Below are 26,049 nucleotides of genomic sequence, written 5' to 3' on the forward strand. Positions count from 1 at the left end.
AGCTTTACTCTGAAACTATTTTCCATATTCCATCATGAGGGAACATCTCTCAGCATCTACCTTGTTAAATCGAATTTCATGATTTGATAATATCTTCTTCATTCTCCTAATACTTAGTATTTCCACATGCCATCCCATTCTAGGACAACCTTGTTTATGCTGCCTCCAATGCATTTATATCCCTCCATAAATAATTAGACAACAGTAACACAGGTGTGGTCTGAACAGTGCTCTGTGCCACTGCAACAAGACTTCCCTACTTACGCTCTTCAATCTCTGCGTCGTAAAGATCACCATTCCAATTACCTTCCTAATTATTTGCTCTATCTGCATGATTGCTTTCTGAGTTTTATATGCATGCACATGCAGATCGCTCTTTTCAATAGCATTCTATAATGAATACTGTCACGTGACAAGTCACAGTGAAGTTCTTTGTTTGCATACCAACGGACCTGGCGTGGGGGAGAGGGAGGGGGAGAACAGAGGAGGAAGGGGAAGAACAATGGAGGACCCGGTGTGGGATACTTTGTAACTAAAGGGCGCTTATAAAGGGCACTTGCAAAATTACAAAGTATCCCACACCGGGTCCTCCATTGTTCTTCCCCTTCCCCCTCTTGTTCTACCACCTCCCCCTCCCTCACGGCAGTCCCCCCACGCCAAGTCCTCCTTTGTTCCTTCCCCCGGCAACGGCGTCCTCACTCCCATGTGGTCCGTCCTCGTCCGTCAATCAGCGGCCTCATGAACCGATGCGCCGACCTCTCCACTTTCGCCGCCAGTCCCCTCCGGACGCCTCCATGGTAATGATGGCCCAGGCCCCAGCCGCGGGCTCCGTAGACCCAAGCTCCGTTGGTCGCGGGCTTCGCCGACCTTTGTCTGTCTCCATTTAAACAATATTTCACTTTTCTATTCATCCTGCCAAAGTGGATAATCTGACATTTCCCCACATTTTGCTCTGTCCAATAATTAATCGCATTGTTCTTTGTCAGCGTTTGCTGTTTATCAATTGGCTGCTGCCTTTCTCACATATTGACAGTGGCCATATGTAAAGTGTAAATTTGATTGGCAGTGGTCCTGAGATTGTGAAAGGATCCATACAAATGCAAGCCTTTACTTCTGAAGACAGAAGAAATAAAGAACTGGAGATGCTGGTTTACAACAACAAGCACAAAGTACTGGAGTAATTCAATGGGTCAGGCATGTTCTGGAGAACATAACTAGGTGACATTTTGGGTCGGGATCCTTCTCAGACATCCTTTCCGCATAAGTCAATCCATCATTTCAGGACTCGTCCCTCTGTGTACTGTTTCCAACACGTCCATACACCTCCATAAATTAGTAGACAAGCATACCACAGTTTACTCCCACCACCTCCCCTCCACCACCACCACAATCAGTCTGAAGAAGGGTCCCGACCCAAAACGTCACCTATCCACGTTCTCCAGAGATGCTTCCTGACCCACTGAGTTACTCCAGCACCTTGTGGTTTTTTTCGTTTTAACAGTATCACAGATATTGTCTCAAGAAAAACACCTCTGAAAAAGGGTCTTGACCTGAAACGTCACCTATCCATATCCTCCAGGGATAATGCCAGACCCGCTGTTACTCCAGCATTTTATGGGGGTTTTTTTCCCTTCTGTAGACATTGTTCCTGGGAGAAGAAACAATGTCAAATGTCAAATTCTGCTGTCAAATAATTTCAGCAGGAAAATAATTGTTTCGCATTGGTCCAGTAACTTTGAAAGAAGACTCACACAGACAATATTGGGTTGGAATAATGGGCTGTGAATGCCATCCAGGCCAACCTGCACCTTTTAATAGATGGAATCAATATGTGTGAAATTAATTTGATGCTCATTGTGATTACACTTTCACCTTAATTCATAATTACCTCAGACATTAGTCATAAATCATTGCATGTTGTGTCAACCTATTTCTTGCATCACATGCCAACATGAATGGAATGTTAATTAAGGAGGCTTGATTTTCAATGCTGTCCTTTTATAATGGATGACTGCAAGAAACCAATTGGAATTTGGATCTTTGCCAATTGTCAACAGTTTTTTCTCCATCCGTTTAAACTGTGCCTCTGGCCAAATGCATTCCTTTGCACAAATTAAATGGACATGAAGTGGGCTAGCTACAATTTCCACCCACTAGGTTCAGGCAGCAAACCAGAGTGACAAAGGTACAAACATAGAAACATAGAAAATAGGTGCAGGAGGAGGCCATTTGGCCCTTCAAACCAGCACTGACATTCATTGTGATCATGGCTGATCCTCCACAATCAGTAACCTGTGCCTACCTGCCTCCCCATATCTCTTGATTCCACTAGCCCCCAGAGCTCTATCTAACTCTCTTTTTAATTTATCCAGTGAAATGGCCTCCACTGCCTTCTGTGGCAGAGAATTCCACAAATTCACAACTCTCTGGGTGAAAACGTTTCTTCTCACCTCAGTTTTAAATGGCCTCCCCTTTTATTTTTAGAATGTGGCCCCTGGTTCTGGACTCCCCCAACATTGGGAACATTTTTCCTGCATCTAGCTTGTCCAGTCCTTTTATAATTTTATACTTTTCTATCAGATCCCCTCTCATCTAAATACCAGTGAATACAAGCCCAGTCTTTCCAATCTTTCCTCATATGACACTCCCGCCATCCCGGGGATTAACCTCGTGAACCTACACTGCACTGCCTCAATAGCAAGATGTCATTCCTCAAATTAGGAGACAAAAACTGTACACAATACTCCAGATGTGGTGTCACCAGGGTCCTATACAACTGCAGAAGGACCTCTTTACTCCTCTCCTCAAATCCTCTCCTTATGAAGCCCAACATGTCATTAGCTTTCTTCACAGCCTGCTGTACCTGCACGCTTACTTTCAGTGACTGGTGTACAAGGACACCCAGGCCTCCTTGCATTTCCCCTTTGCCTAATCTGACACCATTGAGATAATAATTTACCTCCTTGTTTTTGCCGCCAAAGTGGATAACCTCACATTTATCCACATTATATTGCATCTGCCCACTCACCCAACCTGTCCAAGTCACCCTGCAACTTTCTAACCCTCTTCGCAGTTCACACTGCCACCCAGCTTTGTGTCACCTGCAAACTTTCTAGTGTTACTTCTAATTCCATCATCCAAATTATTAATATATATTGCAAATAGTTGTGGCCCCAGCACCGAGCCTTGTGGCACTCCACTCGCCACTGTCTGCCATTTTGAAAAGGACTTGTATATTCCTACTCTTTGCTTCCTGTCTGCCAACCAATTCTCTATCCACGTCAATACACTACCCCCAATACCTTGTGCCCTACCCCCAATACCAAAGTGCAGGAGTAGCTAGCAGGTCAGTCAGCATCTCAAGAGAAAATGGATAGATGATGTTTCGAGTCAGGACCCTTCTTCAGGGGGAGGGAAGAAAGCTGGAAGAGAGGTGGGAGCATACAGAGCCTGGCAAATAATAGGTGGATAGAGTTGAAGGGGCCGATGGTTGGACAAAGACTAGAGATGAAAAGACAGAAGGTGTGAGACAAAAGGATTGCAGACATGCAAATTGTGGAGCTAGAGGAAGGAATGTAGGTAGATGGAGAGGTGGAGAATGAGGGGAGTAGGTGCGAATCCTGGTGTGGAACAAGGGATAGAGGGTGGGAAAGAAAGGGCAAGTATGGGAAGAAAGGGAAGGGTGGAGAGGGTTGTAGTTATCTAAAATTGGAGAATTTAATGGTCATAAAGTTGGGTCGGGTTAATCTGCAACCTGAGCTGGGAAATCCCTGGAAGTTTGAACTGTTCCATTAAACCCACTGGACATTCTCCCCAGGCAGCTGGATATGGGTGGCAGGTGCTGCCAGCTAAGGCACAAGCTATTGTCAGACTCCAGGACTTCTGTGGAGAAACATAGTCAGGTCCTAGTCTACACTCTGTGAACAGAGCAGGAGCTTTTATTTTAGTTCAAAATTATTATTATTCATGACATGTGAAAACGTGTGTAAATTCAAACATACACATGTCACCATTCTCAGTACCTCACGTTGTTTTTACGTTGGATCGGTTTTCCTTTATGTACTTTCTAGGCTGATGGCTTGCCAGCAGTAGCCCATTAAGCACATAGTCTGGTGTTACACAAAATACACAATAGACTGCAGATGCTGGAATCTAGACCAAAAACAAACTACTGGAGGAACTCAGTGGGTCAGGCAACATCTCTAGAATCCAGGGGAAGGATCTACCCGAAATGTTGACTGTCCATTTATTTTACAAATGCTGCCTGACCCACTGAGTTTCTCAGTCAGTTTGCTTTTTGGTTTGGTGATACACAATTGTTCAGAATGAACGTCAACAACAAACCTTGCATGACATTCCAGATGATGGGCAAAAGCCTCATCTCAACTGCTATCTCCACAAGAGCAGCATGTTCTGCCATTGAGACTCTAGTTGTGTACAAAAAATTTGAGGAGAAAGATCACTTTCATTGCCTGCCAAGCAAGATGTTGGTGTTGGTTTGAGAATGCTGGCATTCTGTCCAATTACCTTGATAGTCTGTCTGAAGAACCATCCAGTATTTCCATTATCTCCTCATTCTGTAGGGTCAGACCACTGCTTGATCAGAAGTGCACTATTATTCTTATTCTGTAGCTATCTATCTCGGGAAAAAAACCTAGACTTCTGCGTTACGGAGCTATTCGGAACAAACTCTGACCAATACCTACCTCTGCAACTCTACCTTTATGGAGATGGGCAACATTTTTATTTTCTGTGCAGTTGTCATAAGACAGTGTGATGTAGGTTAATTGGCTGCTGTAAATAGCTTCTAGTCTGTAGACGAGTGGGAGAATGTGGGGTGGGGAGGTGATGGGAAATGGGGTTAATGTAGGATTAGCATGATTGCTGTTCCGCACAACTCAGTGGGCTAAAGGTCCTGTTTCCATGTTACATCTGTCTATGTACAATCGTGACATGTGCAAACAGTTTCACCACGTCCATCATAACAAATCCTTTCATGATTTCATTCACATTTAACAACCTTCACTGTTCAGGCAAAAGAGCCTCAGCTATTTTAATATTTTAGTAGATGAAATATTAATCTAAAGACTCTGTCAAAGTGACTGGATTTCATGGAAAATATGGTGATACTAATTGTCATCCATCTTTAGTAAATCATTTTGCACATAAAAGAATGTGATTGAACCTTGAGGATGGTGCCAAGGTTGAAGTTGGTGTCTAAAAGGGTCCCTTGCAACTGAGTGGAGAGAGGCATCAGTTATAAGGATCAAAACTGATGAATGTTTGTTATCTTGTAAAAGAGCAGTAAGTGGGCAAGAAACAGTGGCTTAAAATAAGCCTGGAGTGCTGGGGGAGAACATGCAAAGTTATTAATAATCCAGAATGATAACGATGGCTTCGTTTATATGGTGCTTTTGCATAATTTCATAAATATTTCACAGTTAATGAACTGACACAGGAAATATGGTTTTCAATTTTTCACACAGCAAGCTCCAGTCAACAACACATTTATGGTGATGGATAGATCTTGCTTGTTTTTTGACACTTTCAATGGGATCTTTGAGTGCAGATCTGAGTGCAGATAAAACCTTTAATAAATATCTCATCTCAAAGTCAAGATCAAGGGATTGTCATTGCTACATTACTTCTGTACTTCACTGTTGTCATCTTAGATTCTTGTACTCATGTTCCGGGTGTGGGACTTGAACCCATGATTTTCTGAGCCCAAGGTGAAAGTGCTCTTCAATATGCCAGCACTCACACATTAAACATTCATGCAATAAGATTTTAGAATTTAGATTTTAGATTTAGTGATACAGCACGGAAACAAGCCCTTCGGCCCACCGGGTCAGCGCCGCCCAGCGATCCCCGCACATTAACACTATCCTACACACATTAGGGACAATTTTTACATTTACTCAGTCAATTAACCTACATACCTGTACGTCTTTGGAGTGTGGGAGGAAACCGAAGATCTCGGAGAAAACCCACGCAGGTCACGGGGAGAACATACAAACTCCGTACAGGCGGCGCCCGTAGTCAGGATCGAACCTGAGTCTCCGGCGCTGCATTCGCTGTAAGGCAGCAACTCTACCGCTGCGCCACCGTGCCGCCCAAGTACGCTGCATTTGAAAAGAGAAAGGGGGGGATTTGATACTTCTGCGATATCACCTCCATCAGAAATGGAAGCAGCAGTAGTTTAAGGAATGGTCGTAGTGTCTGAGATGGATTTTCCCCGAGGGATAGAGGCAAAAAGTCTTGGATGGGCCTGAAAGCAAAGATGTTATGTTTAAATTTTCCGAGTCACCCTTTCGGAACCAGCCGGGATGGGAAAGTTCCTGGTGGTTGGAATATCAGAATGCACTTTCATTCCAGAACCCTGGGTTGTATGAATTTAAAAAGAATTGAGAGAGCAGGGGAGGGGGTAAATTTCAACAAAGGAAAGGTAGTGTTTGAAAGCCACCTACCCACTATAATAAAAATAACATAAACATCTATTACTCTGAACTCCAAAACAATTGATGGGATAAATGCAGTGCAGATAGTTCCATATATGGAAGAATACAAAAAAGGGACTGCAATGCAAAATACTTACTTTTAAATCCGGTTGTGAATTCAAGATGAACGTTTATAGCCAAAGAACATTGAGAATTTGGAATGCACCAGAAGTAGCAGCTGAAGTGACAAGAGGATGAAAAGAACGAAAGGATTTGCTGATGGGTGAGAGATGCAGTGCATAGGCCATAACCAACACGAGCATAATAACAAGAGCTGCAAATACCAACACCATTGATCCGGAGCAGCCTTGCTGAAAAAAGACATATTTCCTGACATTGACACACAACATGTTGGTTTATAGATCACCATCTGTGCAGAGTCTTCAGGAACCCCTTTTTTTCCCTCTTAACGTAACAAATAAACTGGAAAACAAATTGTCACTCACCTTTGATTAAGGCTGCTTTTGGCTTTGATTTGTTTTGAGTATTTTGAGAAGGTGGGATGGCCATTGGTTCCAGAATTGTGAGCATCGAGTGCTATGGGGCATGTGTGAGAATGTTGAAGCACTATATAAATGCATGATATTTTTGCAGGAAATCCCTTTGGATTGAAAAGAGCTATAAAGACCTTTGCTCTCTGTGTTCACATGCGAGAATATTACGTTCAGCCTACTACAAAGGAATTCTCTAGGTAAATAGCAATGCGACAAAAGTCGCAAAGATTTTATTTTGCTGACAGCTTTGATCGAGTTCATATGTTTTTTTGAAAAGTTCAGATACATTTTCTCCTGCACTCTTAATTTAATCAGGGGGAATATATGTTATGTTTTATATACATACATCAATATAAAGGCTCAATGACAGCTGACAAGACTGAAGTTGTTGCTAGTGATCAGCAAAGGGAATTTCAGGCAATGAGACATTGCTGCTCGAAGAACTTTACTTTGGCCACAAAATTCAGGATCTACTTTGGAAAGTAGACTGAGCAAAAGTTTGAAGTGACTTTTTCAGCATCATTTCCCAACAGAATGAAAAATAGGTAAGGCTTTGAGGCTACCCACATTATAGGATATTTGGTGTTCAAAATCGATTTGAGCTTGTGTACGATAATAAATCTAATTCTTCAAGAACAAAACTCGTAGGCCCTTGTAGTGTGTTGATATTTGGAAGAAAGGTTGGAAAGGGTTTGGAAGAGTGGGAGGTGACTGGATTGAATCATGCTCGTTCCTGAGGGGTTTTGATTGAGTGGATTAGAAGAGAATCTTTTCCCTTGTGGAACAAGGATTCAACGTTTAAAACTAAGGAGTCACTCATTTAAGATAAGTTAGGTCATTTTTTTTTGATCATCTTGAATCTTTGGAATTCTGTTTGTGAAAAGCGGTGGAAGTAGACTTTGGATATCTTCAATGCAGAGGCAGACAGATTCTTGGTAAGAGAAGGGGATGAAAGGTTGTGGAGAGTAGTCAGGATACACCCTTGCCACTCATTCCAACATCGTAAACCAAACCTTAGATGTTTTTATAAAATTTACAGATGACAAGAGCTGTTAAGGTATCTGCGAAATAAACGACATCTGTTGTGTTTAACTGCTTGCGGCTACATTATTTATTAATATTTATTAATAGTACAGCCCAGGAACTGGCCCTTTGGGCTACCATGTCCATGCCGAACATGATGTCAACTTAAACTAATCTCTGCCAAAATTGGTTGACAGACAGGAAATAAAGAGTAGGGATTAACGTGTCCCTTTCAGAATGGCAGGCAGTGACTAGTGGGGTACCGCAAGGCTCGGTGTTGGGACCACAGCTATTTACAATATACATTAATGACTTAGATGAAGGGATTAAAAGTAACATTAGCAAATTTGCGGATGACACGAAGCTGGGTGGCGGTGTGAACTGTGAGAAGGATGCTATGAGGATGCAGGGTGACTTGGACAGGTTGTGTGAGTGGGCAGATGCATGGCAGATGCGGTTTAATGCGGATAAATGTGAGGTTATCCACTTTGGTGGCAAGAACAGGAAGGCAGATTATTATCTGAATGGTGTCAAGTAAGGAAAAGGGGAAGTACAACGAGATCTGAGTGTCCTTGTACATCAGTCACCTAAAGTAGGCATGCAGCTACAGCAGGCAGCGAAGAAACCTAATGGCATGTTGGCCTTCATAACAAGAGGAGTATAGGAGCAAAGAGGTCCTTCTGCAGTTGCACAGGGCCCTGCTGAGACCACATCTGGAGTATTGTGTGCAGTTTTGGTCTCCAAATTTGAGGAAGGACATTCTCGCTATTGATGGAGTGCATCGTAGGTTTACAAGATTAATTTCCGGGATGGCAGGACTGTGATATGTAGAAAGAATGGAGCGACTGGGCTTGTATACACTGGAATTTGAAAGGATGAGAGGGGATCTTATTGAAACATATAAGATTAGTAAGGATTGGACACGCTAGAGGCAGGAAACATGTTCCCGATGTTGGAGGAGTCCTGAACCAGGGGCCACCGTTTAAGAATAGGGGTAGGCCATTTAGAACAGAGATGAGGAAAAACTTTTTCACCCAGAGAGTTGTGAATCGGTGGAATTCTCTGCCTCAGAAGGCAGTGGAGTCCGATTCTCTGGATGCTTTCAAGAGAGAGTTAGATAGAGCTTTTAAAGATAGCGGAGTCAAGGGATATGGGGTGGAAAGGCAGGAACGGGGTACTGATTATGGATGATCAGCCATGATCACAGTGAATAGCAGTGCTGGCTCGAAGGGCCGAATGGCCTACTCCTGTACCTGTTGTCTATTGTCTGCCTACGTTACTCCCTATTTGATTCCACAAGATCAATATCCCTGTTACTGGCTTCAACCAAACAGCTAATCTATTTCATTGATTACTATTGAAGCTGATTCTCCTTTGCTCCAGGGATTGATGGTGGACTGGCTCTGAGGCAATGTTTCCCAAAATAGAAAAAACAAAAAATAACCTAGAAATTGTCCTGATTGACACATGTTGGGTGGACTTTCTTTAGAAAATATAGCCCACCGCAATTCCCTTGCCATCCTGAGCCTTGAACATGTGTTGATCCCCCCCATTATTCCTCACATCTTCCCCACTACCAATTCTCCTTCATTTGCCCGCTACCAAATCCCCCCTCTTTCCAATCTATCATTCCGATAATAAAATCCTCTCACTCATTTTATAACATCAAATTATTCACTCATGGTCCTCTTTACCTCCACACATTTGACTTGGGTTTAGCTCCCACTGACTCACTGACAAGATATATTACAAGGTCAGGCTGTACTTAATTCTCAACAATTGTTTCTCCACTCCGCCCTTCCCAGTTGATTCCTGCTGAAGAGGATTTCCTGATTCTAAAATAGGATTTTTTTTTTAAGAATCAGATTGAAATGAGAAAAGATACATTCTGTTTTTCTCTCTCATTGTACATTTCTCTGAAAGAAGTGTCCCAACCCAGAATTTAATTTCTCCATATCCCTCCGCAGATGTTGCCTGACCTGCTGAGTTCCTCCAGCAGTTTATTGTGCATATTTCATCTTTCTGCTTTTGCCTCATGAACATTAGAAATATTTTTTTTTTCACTAAAAATATTACTAGAAAAAAATGTTCCTCACTATTCTCATTTTTTTGTCAACAAAACACTGTTGTGGATGCGGGTTGGATTTTGCAGGAAGAATAATGGTGAAGCTCATATTGTTCCTCTTCATGAAGGATTAAATCAGACACAAGCCTCCAGCATGCACATACACAATTAACCACATAACACAGGAAACTGATGGCTGTCTTGCCCTGGTGCCTCCCAAGCTTCACTGCACTGATATATCATTAAGATGTTCAATATTAAAACATTCAGATCTGTGAAATCGTGGTATTTACCCACTGGATACCTACAAAACATGCTGTAAAAAATCAGATCCATTGCGTTCAATTTTAATGGTGTAATTAGACATAATTATTGCCAAATAAATTATTTGACACCAAAAATATCACTTTCATTAGCACAAACTCTCTTTCCAGCAGATTTTATGTTTTATTGTGGAAATTTTAACATTGTTCTTTTGTTTTTCTTTGTGCCGCTTATTTTCCATACCATTTCATGTAACATAAACTAATGAGAGGTTTGAGGTTATAACCTTCAAGTAATCATAAGATCATGTGAGAGGAGCAGAATTAGGCCATTTGGCCCATTAAGTCTATTCCACCATTCAATCATGGCTGATCTATCTCTCCCCCCGAAAGCCATTCTCCTGCCTTCACCCCATAGCGTCTGACACCCGTACTAATCAAGAATTTATCAATCTCTGCCTTAAATATATCCATTGATGGCCTCCACAGCATTCTGTGGCAAAGAATTCCACAGATTCACCACCTTTTGACTAAAGAAATTCCTCCTCATCTCTTTCCTAAAAGAAGGTGCTTTAATTCTGAGGGTCTAGTTCTAGACTCTACTACGTGGAAATATCCTTTCCACATCCACCCGATCCAAGCCCTTCACTATTCTATACGTCTCAATGTCCCCCTCATTCTTCGAAATTCCAGTGATTACAGGCCCAGTACTCATAATATGTAAGCATTCCTGGGATTATTCTTGTAAACCTCCTTTGGACTCTCTCCACAGCCAACACATCATTCCTCAGAGAGAGAGAGCCCAAAATTGCTCACAATATTCCAAACGCAGCCTGACCAGCGCCTTATAGAGCCTCAGCATTACATCCCTGTTTTTGAATACAAGTCCTTCAGAAATAAATGCGTTTGCTTTCTTTACTCCCGATTGTAGATTAACCTTTTGGGAATCCTGTGCCAGCACTCCCAAGTCCCTCTGATTTCTGGATTCTCTCCCCATTTAGAAAATAATCTACACTTTTATTCCTACTACCAAAATGCATAACTCCACTCTTTGCTACACTATATTCCATCTGCCACTTCTCTGTCCACTCTCCCAACCTATCAAAATCCTTCTGCAGAGTCCCTGCTTTCTCTACACTACCTGCCCCTCCACCTATTTTCATATAATCCGCAAACCTGGCCTCAAAGCCTTCAATCCCCTCATCCAAAACATTAATATACAACGTGAAGAACAGTGGCCCCAGCACTGAGCCCGGCGGACCTCCACTAGTCACTGGCAGCCAACCAGAAAAAAAACTCTTTGTTGCCACTCTTTGCCTTCTGCCATCCAGCCAACCTGATATACATTTAATACACAATAATACATGTTATGAGAGAAGAGAATAAAAGTGATCAAATTAAACATGTATTTCTTCGATTTTGTCATCCTTGAATTTTAGACATTGGTATTTTCAGTTACAAGGAAATAAAACATCACAGAAAAAAAATCTTTCCAGTTTCTAAGTAATAACTTCCAATATTTAAAAGCTAGCAATCTTCTTCTTTTAAATTTTTAACATTTACAAGTAATTGGGAGCTAGTAAGATAATACATGCCATGTGGCTATGTAACAACCTTTACTACTCTTCAAAATTACTTCATGGTTTGAAGCACTTTTGCATGTTAAGGCATTATGCAATGGCAGTTTTGTTACATGCTATAAAGAGTCCTTATTTTGAATTCTTAAGAGGTGGATAAAATTTTCATATGAATTTGAATTCCCTATGAATTCAAAGATATTTATTTCTTTACAAGAGCTGTTGGATTATTTTTAACTTGCTTTGTGTAAACAGATTATTATGCTAACTGAGTTGAGTTATACAGGGTAAATATGCTGGTTATCAGTGTTCCAGTAATGTATTTCAGAAACCGTCTGAAAAAGTACAGGCATCAGAGATAATCCATAAACTCCACAGTAACCTTCTGGACAATTCTGATTTTAAAATGTAGGTATTGTCTGAATCTGTTGAGAACATGGGTTGAATAGAATTATGTGAGGAGCAACTACTCCTTGCTGAGACATAAGTTGCATTCAGCATGAAGAATTGCTTGTAGCAACATAAGATGCAGTAAATGGGAAGATCCATGGAAAACAGAGAGAGAGAAAATATTACTTTGTGCCTCTCAAATAACTCGCAGTCATTTGAAACCTGAGAAATGTTAAAATATATTAAATGCATCTGAGCTTGTAGCAGTTTGACCGATGTAACAAGCTCGTAATGGGTTTCATTGGCAGGCCACAATTGGACATTCACAAAGCTCTTTGTCTCCAAGAGTAATTGTTGCTGCATGTTTCAGGATTCAGTACTTTCTTCAAGGTTTTTTCAAGGTTTGTACTCTGTTATTACCATTATAACTATCTGTCATTACAATTTCCCTGTTGTTTCTCTTTGTCCGTTTGAAGGTCTCCCTAAGTGTGGCTTGTTTATGCTCCATGTGCTTGCACATGTAATCTCAGCAGTTTTCTAAACTTGTCACAAGGAATTGAAAAGAAGTAACGAGCAATGTCGGTAGTAGGGTGATAATTATCCAATGGTCTTGGATGATGTGTTTAAAACAGTGCCACCAATTACAATCTGACAATAAAACGGAAACTCAGCAGTGACGTTTCGGTTCAAGACCCTTCTTCAGATGAAGGGTTTTGACCTGGAACATCACCTAACCCTTTTCTCCAGAGATGCTGCCTGGTCCGCTGAGTTACTCCAGCATTTTGTTTCTATTTTTGGTGTAAACCAGCATCTGCAGTTCCATCCAACATATAAAACTGAAAGTGCTCTTTCATGGTGTGTTACACCACAGAAAGATTCCAACATGCCAGTCATGATTCATGGAAACACTCTTTAGTAAGTCCAACACCCTTTCTGCAACCATTTTACAGGATCTGGGCACTGCAGACAAACCCATCATTTATTACCCATCCTTAATCCCCCCGAGAAGGCAGTAGTGAGCCACCTTCTAGAACTGCTGAAGGCTTCTGGTGAAGTAATCACAGATGATGTTGAGTAGCAAACAACCAGGATTAAGACCCAATGAATGATCAGTGAGATCTTTCCAAGTCAAGGTGGTGCATAAGTTGAAGGGGAACCTGCAGATGGTGATGTTTCCTGATACTTGCAATGGCTCAGAAAGTTTTCTCAATTGGACATATTATGCAGATTTCTTTTTTGAGAGGCACTTTTGAATCTGTTCCCATCATGCTGACCAGCACATCAAAACAGTTCACTGTATGAAGTGGGTTCTCTTCATCTTCCTTGTGGTTATACTGCTAGTTACCTTGAAACTGTGCTGTGCATTACCAGCCCTTCTGCAGCCAGAACAATTTCTCCTTGTATAAATCTATTATATCTCTGGAGTTTTCAGGTAGTTGAAGCTTTGCTACTATATGAGTGAATGTATTATGAACCTTAATCCCTTTCCCACATTCTCCTAATCTGATCAACTACAGATTTTTTTTGCTTTCAGTGTTTCACTATATACAGTGCCCTCCATAATATTTGGGACAAAGATCCATCATTTATTTATTTGCCTCTGTACTCCACAATTTGAGATTTTTAATAGGAAAAAAATCACATGTATTTAAAGTGCACATTGTCAGATTTTAATAAAGGCCATTTTTATATATTTTGGTTTCACCATGTAGAAATGACAGCAATGTTTAAATATAGTCGCCCCATTTCAGGGTACCATAATGTTTGGGACACATGGCTTCACAGGCATTTGTAATTGCTCAGGTGTGTTTAATTGCTTCCTAAATGCAGGGATAAGAGAGCTCTCAGCACCTAGTCTTTCCTCCAGTCTTTCCATCACCTTCGGAAACTTTTATTGCTGTTTATCAACATGAGGACCAAAGTTGTGCCAATGAAAGTCAAAGAAGCCATCATGAGACTGAGAAACAAGAATAAAACTGTTAGAGACATCAGCCAAACCTTAGGCTTACCAAAATCAACTGTTTGGAACGTCATTAAGAAGAAAGAGAGCACTGGTGAGCTTACTAATCGCAAAGGGACTGGCAGGCCAAGGAAGACCTCCACAGCTGATGACAGAAGAATTCTCTCAATCATAAACAAAAACCCACAAACACCTGTCCGACAGATCAGAAACACTCTTCAGGAGTCAGCTGTAGAATTGTCAATGACCATTGTCTATAGAAGACTTCATGAACAGAAATACAGAGGCTACATGCAAACCACTGGTTAGCCGCAAAAATAGGATGGCTGGGTTACAGTTTGCCAAGAAGTACTTAAAAGAACTTTGTGGACAGATGAGACGAAGATTAACTTATATCAGAGTGATGGCAAAAGCAAAGTATGGAGGAGAGAAGGAACTGCCCAAGATCCAAAGCATACCACCTCATCTGTGAAACACGGCGTGGGGGTGTTATGGCCTGGGCATGTGTGGCTGCTGAAGGTACTGGCTCACTTGTCTTCATTGATGATACAACTGCTGATAGTAGTAGCATAATTAATTCTGAAGCGTACAGACACATCCTATCTGCTCAAGTTCAAACAAATGCCTCAAAACTCATTGTTCGGCAGTTCATTCTACAGCAAGACAATAATCCCAAACGTACTGCTAAAGCAACAAAGGAGTTTTTCAAAGCTAAAAAATGGTCAATTCTTGAGTGGCCAAGTCAATCACCCGATCTGAACCTAATTGAGCATGCCTTTTATGTGCTGAAGGGGATGAGCCCCCAAAACAAGCATAAGCTAAAGATGGCTGCAATACAGGTCTGGCAGAGCATCGCCAGAGAAGACACCCAGCAACTGGTGATGTCCATGAATCGCAGACTTCAAGCAGTCATTGCATGCAAAGGATATGCAACAAAATACTAAACATGACTACTTTCATTTACATGACATTGTTGTGTCCCAAACATTATGGTGCCCTGAAATGGGGGGGACTATGTATTAACACTGCTGTAATTTTTACATGGTGAAACCAAAATGTATAAAAATGGCCTTTATTAAAATCTGACAATGTGCACTTTAACCACATGTGATTTTTTTCTATTACAAATCCCAAATTATGGAGCACAGAGGCAAATAAATAAATAATGGGTCTTTGTCCCAAACATTATGGAGGGCACTGTAGTTGAATGTCATTCTCAATTCATATTGACTGTTCTGCGGTTTCTTATTGGGAGGAAGTATTAAGTCAGTTAAGGAAATTTACCTCAATCCCACTATGACATTGGATGGTGTACCTAAAACATTGCCATTAATTATAGTCAGAATGCAATATTAATGAAGTAGAAACATAGAAAATAGGTGCAGGATGAGGCCATTTGGCCCTTCGAACCAGCACTGCCATTCATTGTGATCATGGCTGATCATCCACAATCAGTAACCTGTGCCTGCCTTCTCCCCATATCCCTTGATTCCACTAGCCCCTAGAGCTCTATCGAACTCTTTTTTAAATTCACCCAGTGAATTGGCCTCCACTACATTCTGTAGCAGAAGGGGAGACACTGTCCAGGGAAGACAATCCAACATTCTCACTGTGCTTTCTCTGAGTGAAATGCACAATATTAACATGTGGAACTAAGGACTGTGCGAAAATGAGGCAGGGAAGAGCAGGAAGAGAAGTGGGAAACCAATTGATGACGACACCTCCTAACTTCACTTCCCCAACAATCCTGTCTTTCTTTTGCCAAATAGTGTAATTGTGTAATTATTGTATTTCTTTATTAGTTAAGAAAATGTGTTGACGCTGTAGTTCTATTTGGTGGTTTTCAAATTTCTTGGACCAAAGTTTACAATAAAACCTTGATGAAAATTATTAATCTGCCACAATGCATTTCTCATTTTGCTCCCTGACGTAGTCAGTTTTCAAATGTGTGTGATTCAATAACAACTCACATTACTCATCCTGCAATAGTTTGTCACGGAGGTCTATTCAATTTATTTTGTGATTTGATTCAGAAGATTTTGCAGTCTTATTTTCAGAAGAAGTAGAAACTAAACCAAATATTATTTCTTCCTGCCCTCAGATTTTTAGCAAACACAAGCTTCGATGGTGTAACAGGTTATATTAAAGTAACAGATCCATCTGTTATCACTTCAGACAGTCATTACTACATCTGGAACCTACAGCTTGATCCTGTTGGCAAGCCCATGTGGACCCGTCTCGGGAGATGGCATGAGGGGAAAGTTATCATGGACCATGGGATTTGGCCCAACAAGATGCAGAAGCAAAAGAACGGCAGTGGGCATCCAGCCCGGCTGCACTTGAGAGTGGTGACACTCATTGAACACCCTTTTGTGTTCACGCGGAGTGTGGATGAAGATGGCCATTGTCCAGCCGGCCAACTCTGCCTCGATGCCCTCACTAATGACACTGCCGTCCTCAAGAGCCTCTTCGAGAACTTAAAGTCGGGTAATGACACCGTGCCTATAGAATACAAGAAGTGCTGCTACGGTTACTGCATTGACCTGCTGGAGAAACTGGCGGAGGACATGAACTTTGACTTTGACCTTTACATCGTCGGTGATGGGAAGTACGGTGGCTGGAAGAATGGCCGTTGGACAGGGCTGGTCGGAGATCTGCTCAGCAGAGCCGCACACTTGGCCGTCACCTCCTTCAGCATCAACTCGGCCAGAAGCAAAGTGATCGACTTCACCAGCCCTTTCTTCTCCACCAGTCTGGGCATCCTGGTGAGAACAAGAGACACGGCCGCCCCCATTGGAGCTTTCATGTGGCCACTGCATTGGTCCATGTGGTTGGGGATCTTCGTGGCTCTCCACGTCACCGCATTATTCCTCACGCTCTACGAATGGAAGAGTCCTTTCGGAATGACTCCCAAAGGGAGAAATAGAAACAAGGTGTTCTCCTTCTCCTCTGCCCTCAATGTCTGCTATGCCATTTTGTTTGGCAGGACAGCAGCCATCAAAACCCCCAAGTGTTGGACAGGAAGGTTTCTCATGAACCTCTGGGCCATATTCTGCCTGTTCTGTTTATCGACATACACGGCTAATCTTGCCGCCGTAATGGTAGGGGAGAAGACGTACGAAGAGCTTTCAGGAATTCATGACCCTAAGGTAAGAGAACTATTGTTTTTCCATGTATGTAGGGAGGAACTGCAGATGTTTGCTAAACCGAGGATAGACACAAAAAGCTGGAGGAACTCAGCGGGCAGACAGCATCTCTGGAGAAAAGGAATAGGTGACATTTCAGGTCGAGAGAGCTCTTGAGGATAGCGGAGTCAGGGGGTATGGGGAGAAGGCAGGAACGGGGTACTGATTGAGAATGATCAGCCATGATCACATTGAATGGCGGTGCTGGCTCGAAGGGCCGAATGGCCTCCTCCTGCACCTATTGTCTATTGTCTAATGTCTATTGAGAGATATAGAGAGATGTAGAACATGAATGAAAGACATGCAAAAAAGTTACAATATTCTATATCTCTCTATATCACCGTCTCTATCTCTCGTTTCTCTTTCCCCTGATGCTCAGTTTGAGGAAGGGTCTTGACCCGAAACGTTATCTATTTATTTTCTCCAGAGGTGCTGTCTGAACTGCTGAGTTACTCCAGATTTTTGTGTCTATCTATTGTTTTTCCATTGTTGGCTGTGAGTCAGTGGGTTGCATTCCTGACTCCATGTGAAAAGCTTGAGATTCATGTGTCATTTTAGTGACTTGTCTGTCTCAGGAATGTTGAAGGTGTTATGTGAAACCAAGCACCATCTCAGACAGAAAGGTAGAAAAATCTATAACACCATTTCAGGGGAGATATCTTTGGTGTTCAGACCAAGATATCCTTCCAGCACCAGATGATCTGATTATTATTGTATCGTGGTTTGTGGGAGCTTGATATGCACAAATTGAATGTCATGTGTCCCACATTTCATATGCTTACAATAATACCTCATTGGCTATAAGAAGTCATAAAAGAAAGTATAAAAATACAGATCATCCATTCCCCCTCTTTTATATTCATGCATTAATAAAGGAATGTGTTCTACATCTCTCTATATCTTTCGACCTGAAATGTTACCTATTCCTTTTCTCCAGAGATGCTGTCTGACCCGCTGAGTTCCTTTGATTTTCATCACATGCCTTAATTTGAACATTTTTCATCAAGCATTTTCACAGCCCCTCGTGATCTTATCTCGTTCTATCTCATCCTGCTCCACAATCCTTTTGAGATACCACGTTCTGCCAAATCTGATGTCTCGATTAACCCTGAATTCAAGTGCTCTGCCATTGGCAGTTGCACCTTTAGCTTCCCAGATCTTTGCCTCCCTAAATCTTTGTATTTTTTCCTCATTTAAACTGTTCCTTAAAGCCTGTACATTTGACAAATGTACAGGGATGACACGGTGGTGCAGCGCTAGAGTTCCTGCCTTACAGAGCTTGCAGCGCCAGACACCCGGGTTCGATCCCGCCAACAGGTGCTGTCTGTACAGAGTTTGTACGTTCTCCCCGTAACCGCGTGGGTTTTCTCCAAGATCTTCGGTTTCCTCCCACGCTCCAAAGATGTATAGGTTTGTAGGTTAATTGGCTTGGTTAAAGTGTAAATTGTCCCTAATGTGTGTAGGATCACTGCTCAGTGCAGACTCGGTGGGCCGAAGGGCCTGTTTACACACTGTATCTCTAAGCTAAACTAAACTAAATGTTTGATCATATAAGAAGATAACTGCAGATGCTGGTACAAATTGATTTATTCACAAAATACTGGAGTAACTCAGCAGGTCAGGCAGCATCTCGGGAGAGAAGGAATGGGTGACGTTTCGAGTCGAGACCCTTCTTCAGACTGATGTCAGGGGGGCGGGACAAAGGAAGGATATAGGTGGAGACAGGAAGATAGAGGGAGATCTGGGAAGGAGGAGGGGAAGGGAGGGACAGAGGAACTATCTAAAGTTGGAGAAGTCGATGTTCATACCACTGGGCTGCAAACTGCCCAGGCAAAATATGAGGTGCTGTTCCTCCAATTTCCGATGGGCCTCACTATGGCACTGGAGGAGGCCCATGACAGAAAGGTCAGACTGGGAATGGGAGGGGGAGTTGAAGTGCACTAATATGAACATCGACTTCTCCAACTTTAGATAGTTCCTCTGTCCCTCCCTTCCCCTCCTCCTTCCCAGATCTCCCTCTATCTTCCTGTCTCCACCTATATCCTTCCTTTGTCCCGCCCCCCTGACATCAGTCTGAAGAAGGGTCTCGACCCGAAACGTCACCCATTCCTTCTCAAAAAACACCTAAGCAAAGGCACGCTGAGTCCTTTTGTCCCACACAAAGCAGAGGATGGTCTTGTTCAGCAAAGTTGTGCAGAAGCTGTTGGGAAGAAATGACACGATACATTTGGGACAAGGAGCTAGACGCAGAACGAGACAATTAGTGAGGACATTATTTCATTAAAACAAAACTCTCATTGCAATAATGGAAGTATGTGCACTGGTAGATAGACAAATTCAGTCAACAATGTTGAACACCATATTTGACAGTCAAAATAGTTTATAAATTAACATATTGATTAAAAAAATGCATTCAAGCAGGTTAGAAAAAGCTGGAGTATCAACAGTCTCTTGCCAGGGAATCATGTGAAAGTTCATGTCTTGGAGACTGAATGGTAACATGTGGTCTTTGCATCATTCACTACAGCCTTGTCAGTTGAGTTTTGTCAAGTGCTTCAGTTGGCAAAAGAAAGGTCTGAAAGTTAGTCTGCTGAACCAAGGCTAAGAAAGCAACACCTGCAGTTTCAAAGTTCAATGTTGATCTGTGATTGTGCACTACCTATGCAGCAAGCAGTAACTGAAGCAAACAGCTTTTCGAGGTGTCGATTAACAACCATTTCATTGAAAGATGAATTAATACTTCCACTATTTAGCACCAGCAAACTGAAACCTACACCAGGGCAAATGGAGAGAATAATGCAACAAAGCAGAAAGCAAGCAGACCAAGCTATGAAAACTACCCAATTTTAATGTGAAGGACTTAAATCTAAATTGGCTTGTTTTCAGCACTAAAGATCAGGAGTCAGGCGTCAAGAGAGTTAAGAATGTTTAATTGTTCTACATACCAACTATAGAACAAAGACACCAGCAGCAGCAGCACAGGAGACCTGTATCACCAATACACCTAGATAATAAAACAAAAATTCAATACATTAATAACCCCACTCCTAGTGCAAAAAAAACCTAGTGCAACAGATGACAGTCCATAGATCATGGTTGAGGTTAGTTTCGTGTAGTGTTCAAGACAGATCTTGACACTGTGCTAGGATTTGTTCAAAGGCAGCTCCTTTGGTACAGTAGGGGAAAAAGCACAAATTCACATCACACCTGATGATAGGCTAGTTTATTGCAGCCAAACCAGGACAAAATATATGCTTGTGAAAACAGGCTATTGTGCCCAGGCCATGTCAATAACTATTGTGCATGGACAACAAAGTCACCATACACGCAGCATCGATGTAGAATGATATTGCATCATAGAGTCATACAGTGTGGCCCTTTGGCCCAACTTGCCCACACTGATCAACAAGCCCCATCTACACGTTCCATTCGCATACATTTGGCCCATATCCTTATAAACCTACCTAAGTGGCTTTTGAACATTGTGATAGCACCTGCCTCAACTACCTTCTCTGGCAGTTTGTTCCAAATACCCACTATCCTTTGTGTAAAAAGGTTGCCCCTTAGGTTCCTATTAAATCTGTCCCCCCTCACCTTAAACCTATGTCCTCTGTCCCCCCTCACCTTAAACCTATGTTCTTGATTCCCCTATTCTGGGTAAAAGACTCTCTGCTTTTACCCTATTCAATCCCCTCATGATCTTGTACACCTAAATAAGATCACTCTGTAACCAGTATACTGAGTATACTCTATACTCAGTATTCTGACTGATGAAGTTCAATGTGCCGAAGGCCTTCTTGGCCACCCTATCTACCTGTGTTACAAGTTTCGAAGAACTATATACCTTCACTCCTAGATCCCTTTGCTCTACAACACTCTCCAGAGCCTTGCCATTCACTGTGAAAGTCCTGCCCTGATTTGACTTCCCAATATACACCTTGTTCTTATCAGTTTTAAACTTCATCAACCATTCCTCACGCCACCTGCCCATTGATCAAGATCCTGCTGCAATTTGTGATAACCTTCTTCACTATCTACATCACCACCCACTTTAGTGTCATCTGTAAATTTGCTAATCATGCTTTGTACATTTTCATCCAAACCGTTCATATAAACCACAAGCAGCAAAGTGGCCAGCACTGTTCCCTAGAGCCACACCACTAGTCACAGGCGTCCAGTCTGAAAAACAGCCTTCCACCATCACCCTCTGCTTCCTTCCATGAAGCCAATTCTCTATCCTGTCAGCTACCTCTCCCTGGTTCTCGTGGGATCTAACCTTCTTACCATGCAGAACCTTATTAAATGTCTTACTGAATATAGACAACGTCGATGGCTTTGCCCTCATCAACCTTTTTAGTTCCTCAAAAATCTCAATCATTTTATTGAGACACAATCTCTCAAGCACAATACTGTGCTGGCTATCCCTAATCACCCCTTGCCTATCCAAATGCAAATATATCTTATCCCTCAGTATACTCTCCAGTAACTTTCCTACCACAGATGTTAGGCTCACTGGTCTAAAGTTACCAGGCTTTTCTTGGCAACCCTTCTTAAATAAAGGCACAACATTAGCCACCGTCCATTCTTCCGGCACCTCACCAATATCAAATGATGATTCCTATGTCTCAGCCAGGATATAGGAGCAAAGAGGCCCTTCTGCAGTTGTACAGGGCCCTAGTGAGACCGCACCTGGAGTACTGTGTGCAGTTTTGGTCTCCAAATTTGAGGAAGGATATTCCTGCTATTGAGGGCGTGCAGCGTAGGTTTACTAGGTTAATTCCCGGAATGGCGGGACTGTCATATGTTGAAAGACTGGAGCGGCTAGGCTTGTATACACTGGAATTTAGAAGAATGAGAGGGGATCTTATTGAAACATATAGGATTATTAAGGGGTTGGACACATTAGAGGCAGGAAACATATTCCCAATGTTGGGGGAGTCCAGAACCAGGGGCCACAGTTTAAGAATAAGGGGTAGGCCATTTAGAATGGAGATGAGGAATTCACTGCCTCAGAAGGCAGTGGAGGCCAAGTCTCTGAATGCATTAAAGAGAGAGCTAGATAGAGCTCTTAAGGATAGCGGAGTCAGGGCGTATGGGGAGAACGCAGGAACGGGGTACTGATTGAGAATGATCAGCCATGATCACATTGAATGGTGGTGCTGGCTCAAAGGGCCGAATGGCTTACTCCTGCACCTATTGTCTATTGTCTATTGCCTACTCTGAATTTCTTCTTTAGCTTCCCACGGTGTCTTCAGATATACCTGATGTGCCCCGGGAGATTTATCCACCTTCATTCGCCTTAAAACGTTCGGCACATCTTTGACTGTATATATTGACTCTCCTACTTAATATATTGACTCTGCTCAAGACACTTCCATTAACTGCCCCAAGTTCCCCAGTCTTCACATCTTTCTCCACAGTTAACACATAGGAGAAATACTATTAATGACCTTGCCCATCTCCTTCGGTTCCACACAGACAGGTCCGCCTTGGTTTTGTAATGTGCGCCCCCTCCCCTCTCTCTCTCTAGTCACCCTTTTCATTTCATATACTTATGTACTAAATTCTCTTCGATTTCCCTTAATATTATCTGCCACAGCTGTCCCCTGCCCTCTTTTTTGCCCTTCTGATTTCCTTTTATATCACTAACCACTTTACAAGATTTGTCTGTCGAGTCGCAATCTCAAAGTTATTCGCAAAATTGGATCGCTCACTCTCTTCACTTAATTAAATGTTGACAAAGATACCTGACCATCAGCATGCACAAAGGGCTCTACTCAGATACAAGGCTGGTCTATTGAGTCAAGTCTTCACCCAATATATTCCAGGCTACAATGAGTACAATTTTGCAAGGAGTGCATCATTTGTTATCAACCCAAGGTGATTTATTGGTCTCAGAAGGAAAAAACGTTTGACCAAAGGAACTATTCAGAGATTTACTTAACTGCAATGTGAAGTTGAAGCAAGGCAAAGCATTTTATTTTGCAAAGAGTAAACCTTGGTTTGAAGGTTGATTCCAATGGCCTACAATCAGTGATAGAAATGGAAGAGCATATCAAAAGTGCATCAGTGCACAAAGTCCTGTCACGCCTCAGATTGTTCCTAGAGATGGTATTACATTCTTTTCGCGTGGACATTTGATGGTGTTGACGCCACTTCATCACTTTTTTGAAATAGGATGTGTAATAGGCATTGAGCAGGAACAGAAAAGTAGATGTGATGAATGTAAGAAAAGACTAACAGGTGAAGTTCTCCCTGTTCATTGTAATATTATGTACAAGTTGAAATTGGTAGGTGATGCATCAGGCTATGGTGTTGTTCCCATGTAAAGCCATGTGATCTATCATGGGCACAAGACACCGATTGCCTTCACTTCCAGCACTCTCAAGCTGCACTTAGAATAATGTTTTAAATCAACAAATTCCATTATGTTTTAGTGGACATGTACTGTGCCAATCTATTTAATAAAATGTGTGAACAGACTAAAATGTGTGAACAGAGATATCTATCTTATCGCCTCTATTCTACAGTGGACAGTCCTTTTGCATCAGTAAAAAATCATACTGCACTATTTGTGACTTTCGATCCTAAATCAGCAATACTTAACCAGGTGCATTTTGTATTAAAAGTGGACAATCCTTCCGATGTTATACAACAGTACCATCAGATGCAGGAATTCCAAACCAAAAGTCTTTGCTGGAGCACTGTTGCAGTTACAGGAAGAGAACCCCGAGGTTTAAAGTGAGAGTAGAATTAACAGGTAAGTCCACTCACAAGATTTTCCAGTGACTGCTTCTGAAATCCTGAAAGACCCGGTGTTAAAAAGGCTCTCTGAATAGATGGTGAAAAGATGGACTGAATTTGACCAGTGTACTGACAAGGAACTGAAACCACTTCAGGATACGTGTGTCAAGTGACACAAAAGAGCAGTAATGCCTGATGCTTAGAGAAAAAAAGTATTTTGATAAGCTTTGCACCAAGCAAACAGGAATAGTTGGAATAAAATTAATTGTAAGTGGGTGCTTTATTTATTGCCCATATTTGGCCAGTGACCTGGAAGAATTGGAAAGCAAATGTAACAAAGCTGTAAGAACAAATCATTAAAAACAACTTTGCAGTTATGCTCATGGCCCACATCCTTCAATGAGAGCATAACAATTTGATCATTAGTTACTCAAAGCAGATTGAAGTGAAATGAAACTGCTATAGACTGTGGAATAGAGGAGATAAATATATATATATATGTGGTCTGTTCACAAATTTTGTGAAATAGATTGGCACAGTACATGTTCTCGCCATTTCGTATAGTCTGGCTTCAAATGGGGAAGTTGAACAATCAGTCAATGTAGTTAAACGCTCCAATGACACAAGTGCTTCAGGGATGTTGAAAACCCAGCATGAAGCATTACTTGACTGATTTCTTGCAGCAGTAGAGCCACTTCGCAAAGGACCACAGTGTGTCTAACTGTAGAGTTGATAGTGTAATTGAGAACACACTTGAGCCTAATTCAAACATACTTGGTGTCTAGAGTTGTGTAGGAGCAGCTGAGTTAAAAATATTGTTAAAACACTCATCAAAAAGATGGCAATTTCAAGCAAAACAAATTAATTCACATTCTTAGCCCAACCAACAAGTTGAGTCTACATCACGTGAGGGAGGAAGGAGTCAGAATTGCCATGTGCACAATCAAGGGATATTAGTTGAAATTGGTGACAACATCTATGCTCATCTTGGTGAAATGATCTTTGTGAGAGATAAATCAAATCTAAAGGGTGAACTAATTGATCCAGAAGTTGTATCTGATTTGGACCTAGTGCAAGTGAAGAACAGAATCCACACAAATTTTGGCAAAAAATAAATTTATTATGAATTCAAATCCAGAACCAAGCAGTCCAAAAGTTAATTCAACATCAAAATCTGTAAAGAAATTAGCTGGATTCCAAACGCTTATTAGTAAACTAGATTCAGCAATCCGATGGGACTATTCCCTCTATGACTCTTTGTCCATCTTCATTAAGATCCACTCACCCTCTTATGGCACCTACCTTTGTTTTTTTACTTCATCTCTTTCCACCATCTAGGAACAAAATACACCTTCCAGGCAAAGCAGCAATTTACTTATACCTCTTCCAAAGTGGCGTATCTATTCAGTGCTTACCATATGGACTCCTCTGTATTGGAGAAGCCCAATGAGGATGGATTGCACAGTTCTCTGCTAAGTCTTTAAAGGTGACCATTAGGTTCCAGTTGCCTGTTATATTAATTCTCTATCCTACTCCCATATTGCTATCTCTGCCTTTGGTCTCCAAAACTGTTCCAAAGAAAGCTCGAGGAATAACATTCCATTTTCCATTTTAGCACTTCGCAGCCCTCTGGATTGTTGAATCTCTTGCCTCTAGGGGCTATCAATTAATGTGGCAAATTACTCTTTGATATTCCATTAAATACTCTTCACTCTTGACACTTTTTAAAATTATGCTTTTGCACTAACATCTTGTTTTTATTTGCACATTCTTCTTTATTTTATAATTTGATTGGTAATTTATGTATAATGTGTTTTTATATGTCCGAGTCTATCTGCCTATGATGCTGCT

General features: G+C 41.7%; 1 protein-coding gene across 1 annotated transcript in view; it reads left to right on the plus strand.

The window, feature by feature from the left end:
* Positions 1-26,049, plus strand: part of grin3a (glutamate receptor, ionotropic, N-methyl-D-aspartate 3A) — a 153,139-nt gene that overhangs the window by 49,193 nt on the left and 77,897 nt on the right. The window contains exon 3 of the mRNA XM_078394990.1: positions 16,371-17,418. Coding sequence (XP_078251116.1) covers positions 16,371-17,418 — 1,048 coding nt within the window. The remainder of the gene's footprint in view (positions 1-16,370; positions 17,419-26,049) is intronic.

Source organism: Rhinoraja longicauda, chromosome 3 (genome assembly GCF_053455715.1).
Source record: "Rhinoraja longicauda isolate Sanriku21f chromosome 3, sRhiLon1.1, whole genome shotgun sequence".
Lineage (NCBI taxonomy): Eukaryota > Metazoa > Chordata > Chondrichthyes > Rajiformes > Arhynchobatidae > Rhinoraja > Rhinoraja longicauda.